Source organism: Prosopis cineraria, unplaced genomic scaffold (genome assembly GCF_029017545.1).
Source record: "Prosopis cineraria cultivar Desert tree isolate PC_DT_omini unplaced genomic scaffold, ASM2901754v1 PC1, whole genome shotgun sequence".
Lineage (NCBI taxonomy): Eukaryota > Viridiplantae > Streptophyta > Magnoliopsida > Fabales > Fabaceae > Prosopis > Prosopis cineraria.
Genome location: NW_026555332.1, coordinates 5,428,365 through 5,437,365, shown reverse-complemented (window position 1 = coordinate 5,437,365; position 9,001 = coordinate 5,428,365). Strand labels below are relative to the sequence as shown.

Genomic DNA, 9,001 nt, shown 5'->3' with positions numbered 1-9,001 from the left:
AATATCTATAAAATAGGGAAATGATAAATAAGTGTCACAAAATATGATAATTATTTTATAGTTCCAAAATACTTGGACAGCATTTTGGTTTCATAGATCATTAAGTATATTATTCCTTTCTTTCTTTACATTACTCTTTCTTTTAAATGATCTATATTGTAGGTACACACATTTTTTTTCATATAATGTTTGAATTTTAAAATTTATTAATAATATAACATGTAGTAAAATAATGCTCCTTGCAATTAGTGAATACTTTGTGAAAGCGGACCAAATAGTGAAAGTGATGGCAGCCCCAAGAGAATGAGACTAAAAAATTTATAGGCATTATGGCATGAATTTAAAATTAAGGTGATCAAAACACTAAATTCTTTCATGCAACATTTGTTATTAGAAGAAAAAGGAACCAAACTCTTTCGCTCCAAGATGATGATGCCACTTGGGTTCATGACAAGAATGCACTGAAAAATATGACTGTTTCTTGCTTTGACAACCTCTTTAAGGAAGAAATAGATGTCAAACCTAAGCTTAATTCTGGTGGAAATTTCCCACCTCTTTCCCCTATTCAACTTCAAACTATTCTCAGAAAGGTGACTGAAGAAGAAATAAAAAATACAGCCTTTGAGATTGGCGCCTTCAAAGCCTCGAGCCCTGATGGTATCAATGCTGGCTTTGTTCACACTTATTGGGATGACCTAAAACTCAACATTTTCAAGTTAGTCAAAAAAGTCTTCATGGAACCTAATACCATTAGGATGATTAATAACACCTTTATTACTCTTATCCTAAAGAATGATCATCCTACCTGTATGAAAGATTTTCATCTTATATCCCTCTGTAACGTGACCTGTAAAATTATCACCAAAATCCTATCCAACCGGCTTCGCACTTACATGAACCACTTAATCAACGATAATCAATGTAGCTTCATACAAGGGCGTCAGAGTAGTGATAACATTATTATTGCTCAAGAAATCATCCATACTATGAGAAATAAAACAGGCAAAAAAAGTTTCATAACCCTTAAAATTGATTTCGAAAAGGCTTTTGACAAGTTTTCTTGGAACTTCATTGATGATACTTTCTAGTCTACTAGTATCAACAATCACTTTAGAAAGTTAATTCAGGCCGCCATCTCTACTACTTGCATGCGAGTCCTTTAGAATAGAGAACCTACTAAGGAATTCATGCCCTCTCAAGGCATTTGACAGGGAGACCCTCTCTCTCCTTATCTTTTTGTACTTTGCATAGAGCATTTAAGTCATTGCATCAATATTAGTATTGATAAAAATGAATAGATGCCTATTAGATTAACAACTAATAGCCCTTCTATCTCTCATTTATTCTTTGCTGGCGACCTTTTGCTTTTTGCAGAGTGCTCTCTTTCATAAGCTATGATCATCCAACGATGCCTTTCTAACTTCTGCAATGCATCGGGTCAAAAAATAAACACTGAAAAATCCAAACTCTTCTATTCCAGGAATGTCAATGTTAATAGAGCTTTACAAATTGGTGAAGAACTATGGATGCCCCTCACAGGGAATCTTGAAAAATACTTTGAAATCCCTATTATTCATGAAAAGGCATCTAAACTCACTTTTGCCCCCTACTTGATAAAACAAATTTTCGCTTGGTAAACTGGAGAAGTAAATATCTAAACATGGCTGGAAAATCTGTTCTCTTCAAATCTATTCTATCCGCTCTTCCTAGCTACACTATGTAGACTATGCTCTTACCGAATAATGTTTTGTCTGAATTGGAAAAAATCTCTAAAAACTTTCTGTGGGATTCTTCTGATAGAAACAAAAAACCACATCTCCTTTCATGGGACAAAATTACTATGGATAGAAAAAATGGGGTATTAGGACTCAAGAAGTTGAAAAACTAAAATATTGCCTATATCATCTATGTTGGGGCCTTATCTCCAAGCCAAACTATCTTTGGGTCCGGATTCTCCGCAACAAATATAAATGTAACAAACCAAAATTTTAATGATAGTCAAGCCTAACCCTTACTCTAACACGTGGAGCAGCATTTGCAAAGCTTGGGATAAATTCATGTCTTATGTAGGTTGGAAAGTTAGTAAAGGAGATCAAAAATTATTCTGGTATGACAAATGGTCTCCGCTCCCTAACCCTCTTGTCAAGCATGCTTATCTAAAAGCTGATTCTATTCTCCATGCTAGGGTCTTAATTTTCGCAGTAATTCAAGAGGACGGAACTTAGATCTTTTAAATCATTACCTCCACTTGGACGTAATTAGACAAATTTTACTTGTGCAACCTTCTAACCATCTCAAATGGAAACTTTTCCATAAAATCTACTTATAGAGCCATGGATTTTCATAAGGATCAACATCACTCTGATATATGGACAAAAATTAGGAAGTGGCCCACATATGAAAAAATAAAATATTTTTCATGGAAAGCTTCCCCAAATCGTCTTCAGAGAGCATCTGGGGATGCTTCCTATTAACGTCTATGCCCATTTAGTTGTCACTCTCCTGATTCTTCAATCCATATTTTACGTGATTATGAAGAAGCTAAAAAAGTTTGGAAAAATTTAGTGAATCCTACGAGACTTAACACCTTCTCTTTTAATGTGCATGATTTGATAGTATGAAATGCAAAAAATGAAGTAGGAAGTTTAAGAACAAAAAGAATGCCATGGCAGAAACTCTTTGCACAAGCCTGCTGGAATATTTGAAAAGCTAGATGCAGCAAATTATATTGGGCAAATGACATCCCAAACAACGATATTGTCTTCTCTAACACTCAACAGATTAATAATGATTTAAAGCTTCTATCCAAAATCACCCGCTTCGGTAACTACAACACTACAGAAGACGGGAAATGGAGTCCACCTAAACCCCGATGGGTTAGACTTGATACCGACAGTTTTATTAACACTAATGGTGCAACAGCATGTGAAGGCATCCTCAGGGATGGTAAGGGAAATTGAATTAAAAAATTTTTCAAGTCCCTCAGATATCAACCTAGCATAGCAGCAGAACTTATGAAAATTCTTGAGGGACTAAATCTTTACTGAAATTCAAAATTACTAAGAATCAATATCCACTCTGATTCAAGGAGTATTGTCACTCATTAACTGTACCTATTCTAACAGACATCCTTATTCTGACACTATCAAGAAGATCAGAGATCTTGTTATGAGAGATTGGATGGTTACTTTTAACCATGTTCATAAAGAAACAAACAAAAGTGCTGATCTTTTAGCTCACCGACCTCCGCATGAAACCTTTAATATTATGATTTTTGATGTACCACCGCACGAGTGTAGAAGCCTTATGGTTTTAAATATGAATAGATCTTATTGCACGATTTTATCATGGCTTTATAATTCAAAAAAAAAAAAACAAATCCTTGTAAATAAAGTCCAAAATGTAAAGAGAAAAAATTAGGTATAAAGCTATTAAATATGCGTTCGTTCTAGGAAAATGAACTATGACCACTTAATTACAAGGTCCCGACCTTAAGTTCATGTAAATGCAAAAAAAAAAACATGTTTGAAAGAACTCTCTTTGACCCAATCAGATAATTATATATATATATATATATATATAAAATGAATAAAGCTCACTCAGATTCTTTCCGCTCCTTTACCACACATAGATTGATAATTTCAATTAAAATCACCCATCCTATTAAAGTGCGATAATAATGTATAATATTCTCTCTTAGTATAAAATTTTCTAAAATTCTCCAGGAAATTCTATTAAGAAAAATGCCGCTTTTCAAATGATTTATCTCTTAGAAGTGTTTAGCTTGCAAAGTACTGTTGGGTTCTGGGTAAAGTTACAGGAAAACCATACTGAGTCTAAACTTTGGACAAGTAACATGAGCGGCATTTTTTTTTTTTAAATAACTTATCAATAAGGTAGATTCCTATGAATAAAATTACACATGTATGGAGAAACAAAGATGATGCAAAGCCATGCTCGCATCTCAAACTTAAAATCGGTGATTTAATTAAATATCGGTTCATGCAGCAAGGTCAAGTTGTACCAACTAAAGAGTCTTGGTACCTGCACAAGCTGACTGGCCCACAAGCCTATCATCTGGTGTGTATTAGGAAGGCTATCTGAAGGGGATGATGGCAGTGATTGGTATGGGTTCCACAGATAATATTCTACCCTGATTTGGATTCAGTGTATAAAGCCAAGCATGCCAGCCCAGACAGCTAAATATTCAAGAGATAATAACAAAAAATTCTCAAGAAAAGTCAATCTACAAGAGATAGATAAATCAGGTCAATCATGAATACACTAGAAAACATGTCAGAAATAAGTCCCACCAAACAATTTTGAATTTTAAATTTATCAAGAGAATGTGAATTATGTATTTCACACAAAGAAAGATACTAAATACGAGGAAATTAGTTCTCTTATTTCTTACATGTAATCCCCATATTAATTGTCTTTTCTCTCTCTCCATCCCCCCGCCCAAGAAAAAAATCAACCACAAATATCTCAAACGGTCCAAATGTTCATAAGCTAATGATGTAAATATACTTACAGGCCACTTTCATACCAGATATGGCTTACATCCTTTCTGTAAATCAAATATTTTGACAAGAATAAATTCTCCCATTAACCAAGCTGCAAAACCAATCCAGAAAACCACATGCTTACCTAAAGATTTTTTCAGAACCATCAAGATGACAAACAAAGCTGGCTGGTAGCTCCTCTCAACTTAACTTAGGCTTCTTGTTAGATCACTTTCACTCATCATGTTTAAAGATAATGTGAAATCTTGCTTGCATATCATTTCCAGCCTCAATTACTATTATGAAAAACCAAACTTCAACTGAAGGTCTTCAACTTGAATGACGTCAATCAATTGTCCTTAATTATTGATGACAGAAGACAATGGCAGTTGTATATTAGAAGCAGTGACTGAAGCAAAAATAGGAAAAATTATTGTTAATGTTAAGAAAACTTTTCCATAAAAAACAATGGAGCCCTGATTAAAAACTTCTTTTCATCTCCTATGGGAGCAAGCAAGTTAAATGTCCTGTAGGAGGTGCTGATGAGTCATGTTTATCACACATATATTGCTCAGTCCACTAATCCTGTTAAATAAAATATCAGTAGCTCATACAGTCCTCCCACAATTTGAAACTTAAAACAGGGGATAAATGCAAACACACCCCTTCAACTATAGGTTGTTTTCAAACACCTTTTTCAAATGGGAATAAATGCAAATACACCCCTTCGTCTTTAGGTTGTTTGCAAAGGCCTCTTTCAACTTGGAAAACTGAAAATTAGGCCATTGAAGCTGTTGTTGCAAAGGTAGGGAGACAAAAAAAAAAAAAAGTATAAAGAAGGAAATCTGAAAGAAATCAGCCTCATTTACCACCAATCAGTACCTGAACTGAAATAGCACATATGTGATTAACTGGTCAAAACTTGTCTGTTTGGGGCTTACAATGGAAATGCTGAGCATTTAGCAAAACCTCTGTACAAGATTCAGCATCCGTGTTTACTTCTCAATAATGCTCCTGTATCTACTCATTAATTCTGACTGCATTGCTTTTGTATTTGACTTCTCAAGATGCTTACTCACCGACATGCAAACCCGAAAATTAGGCTTAAGACCCTTATCCATCATCTCATGCAGAATCTTCGAGGCCTGCAGTACATTGCCTTTCTTCAAATGAAGGGCTGCAAGCAAACTGTAGTTTGCATTGCTTGAATACCTCTGCTTTGTAACAGAATCAACCACAAACTTATGTGCTTCCTCATATTTTTTTGATCTGAAATAAGCCTTAATTATTGCAGCATTAGATGCAATACAAGGTTCAATACCCCTCCCAGTCATTCTATCAAGAAATTCCAATGCTAAATCAAAATGGCCACGTTTACACAGGAAGTTAATGAATATATCACATGTACTTGCATCTGGCAAACCATAGTCCTTTTCTATAGCTTCAAGCAATTGGGTAGCTTCAGCAAATTTCCCATTTGTGCATAAACAACTAATGACCATATTATAACTAGTTATATTTGGAGCACAACCATTTTGTTTCATCCCTTTTAGCAATTTCCATGCCCTTTCACAATCCCTTCTTCTACAAAACTCTCTAATCAAGACATTATAATGTTTCACCTTCCTCCCTGCTGTACCTATAACAAACTCAGCTATATCAAACGAACCAGAAACACAAAACATTTCTATCAATGACCAGATGCCTGAAGTTTGACACGACCCTCCAACCTCATTTAACACAGACATTACTTTCTTTGTAGATTCCATAAGAGAAGCTTTGTGCAAACTTGAATCTAGCAAGAAACCAAATGCTTTTTGCTCCAAACGCACACATTTAAGGTTAAATTCTTTCAAAATGGGAACCATAACCTCATAATTTTCCAATCGCCCACAATTATCAATAACCAGACTACATAAATGCGAATCATGACAAAATTCAGGATGCGAAGCCACAAGCCAATCAAAGAATCGCAATGCTGACACTCTTTCACAAGAAAACGCCTGAAAAATTTTTACACATAACGGTATGGATAAAGTTACGTTCTTCCCATTCAACTTGGAACTCAAATCATTCTCGCCCCCTCTCAACAAGTCAATTATTTCAGAGACTTGCTTCGCAGTTGCATCCGGGGTACACCGATCACTAGAAGCAAAATACGACCTAAAATACCTACGAGTACGAGGCCTATACAAATCAATCTTCAAGTATATGTCTCCACCGCGAATCTGTAAGGATGAAGAAGGACTAACAAACTGGTATTTGGTTGTGAAAACTGAAGAATTCAGAGAGGCCGCGAGTGAAAGAAACTGAATCTGATGTAAAAATTTGAAGGGGGTCTTATCGTAGGTAAGGTAGTGGAAAAGATTGGTGGCAGCAAGGAGTGAAGGAATAGAAATTTATAAGAGAGAGGTTTCAAGGAGTACCTGATAGTGTTGCAGAAGTTTCGGATTTCCATACGATATTTTGAGCTCGCATTCACTTCAAACCCTAAATCATATCATACTCACCAAAATCTCCCAATTTTATTGCAACCTTTGTTCGATTTTTTTTCGTAGAAGAGTCTTTTACTCTCTCCAGTTTCAAGTCAGAGTGAAAATTGCTTTTCTGTAAATCTATTATCATCCCCACCGGCTCGACTTCCCCGCCTCTTTCTTTTCAGTGCACTCTTTAGTCTTCACCCTTCTTCAGCCCTCTCCTCCTCCTCCATCTTTTCTTTTCTTTTCTTTTTCTTCTTCTTTTGATCTTGTCTCCCTCTTCCTTCCATTTTTTTTTTCATGAAAAACATTTAAAAAATGATGATTTAAAAAAAATTATTTCTTTTATTAAAAAATATAAAATATCTTTTAACGAGTTAGATATTAAAAATATAAAATATTTAATAATTTTTTAAAGTATAATTATTATTTTTTTAAGAGTGCTCCTATTGATAATGACTTTATATTTATTATAAAATATTTAATATGGATAAATATAAAAAAAATAAAGTTAGTTTGAAAGTAGGTAACTATTTTATTAGGGGTGAGATTCGGTTAAAAATGTCTTAGATTTTTAAACGGAGGGAGTATATACATACATTTATATATTGAATATGTTTATTTTTAATTAAATTAAGATTAAGATGTGTGAATTTTGTTAATATTTTATTTAGTCTATAAAAATTTTTTGTTTTGATTTGATTAGATAAAACTCCATTAAACATATGAGATATATTATTATTTACTCTAAAAAACATCTTGTTACTAAAATTTTCAACACATTAAAATTTATTTATTTCGATTTGATCTAATGAAAGTGCATTGAACATATAAAATTGAGTACCCAAATCTTGTCCTTATCCTTGTTTCAGCTGTGCCTCATTACTGCATTAACGTAAAAAATAAATTCTTATTATTAAGATATTAGTGGTGTCAATTTGAAAATTACCTATCATATTATGAACACTAAGAAATTCTAAGGTAAATTGGATATATCATGTAATTTGTGGTATGTGGAATTAGAATGTAAAATATTATTTTAATTGATTTTAATCTTATAATAGACTGCATATTTAATTTTTTTTACATTTTTTTTACTGTTATTAATGTTTGAATCAATTTATATTGATGTCATGTGAATATATGTTTTTATTGGACAAATCACAAATAACATGATATATCTAGTCAACCTAAGAATTTTTCAATGAACACTAATACTCCCTTATAAAAAGAGAAAAATAGTAAAATGCAAAGAAAATTTGATGATATCACATATTACTCTATATGCGTTTTAGATCAGGCCAAGTTACAATATTCGAAAGTTATTATAAGTAATTTAACTTATTGTTAACAAAAATATGTTGAATATATGAGTTCCCCTATGTATCGTCTTAATTATATCATCTTAAAAGAAATATTTAGGAGATAATAAAATTGAGCTCAACTTTTTTTGTTGCAACATGTATATTTTTATTAAAAATAATTTTGTTTGAGATATAATTAAGCACTAAAAGATTAAAAATTTTACCGTTATTTAAAGGACATAACAATAGATACCAAATAATTTAAAAGAAAAGGAAACTTGACGTTAAAGTTTTAATGGCAAAACTTCAATACTTAGTGTGGTATATTTAATATACTTTTTGTTCAATCAAATCAAAAGAAATGACTTTTAAAATAATAATAATATAATAATAACAAAAGTTTGTTATAAAAAAATACTATATATATACTCCATTTAAAAATATAAAGCCTTTTTTGAGAGATTGGATGTTCAAAAATATAAAGTATTTTTAATTTTTTAAAGTATAATCATTACCTTTTTTTAAAAAAGTGCCCCTATTGATAATAAATGTATATTTATTGTAAAGTATTTAATAAGAATAAATATAAAAAGATAAGGTTAATTTAAAAGTAGGTGACTACTTTATTTAGAAGTGAAATTTAGTTAAAAACGTTTTACATTTTTTAATAGAGAGAGTATATATATATATATATATATAATTTTCATGTTTTAAT

General features: G+C 32.3%; 1 protein-coding gene across 5 annotated transcripts; it reads right to left on the bottom strand.

Annotated features, from left to right (window-relative positions):
• Positions 1-3,643: 3,643 nt before the first annotated feature.
• Positions 3,644-7,192, bottom strand: LOC129321857 (pentatricopeptide repeat-containing protein At1g09900-like). 5 transcript variants are annotated; one of them, XR_008596162.1, is made up of 2 exons: positions 4,651-7,192; positions 3,644-4,570 (listed from the first exon to the last, which is right to left on the bottom strand). XR_008596162.1 is itself a non-coding variant. In XM_054967944.1 (2 exons), the coding sequence occupies exon 2, from the start codon at positions 6,371-6,373 to the stop codon at positions 5,501-5,503; it is 873 nt and encodes a 290-aa protein (XP_054823919.1). In that variant the 5' UTR covers positions 6,374-6,820; positions 6,932-7,192; the 3' UTR covers positions 3,646-5,500. The 5 variants fall into 5 exon arrangements, 2 of the variants coding, with proteins under 2 accessions (XP_054823919.1, XP_054823798.1); XR_008596151.1 differs by having other exon boundaries at positions 3,645-4,914; positions 5,388-7,192; XR_008596167.1 differs by having other exon boundaries at positions 3,645-4,863; positions 5,388-7,192.
• Positions 7,193-9,001: the final 1,809 nt, after the last annotated feature.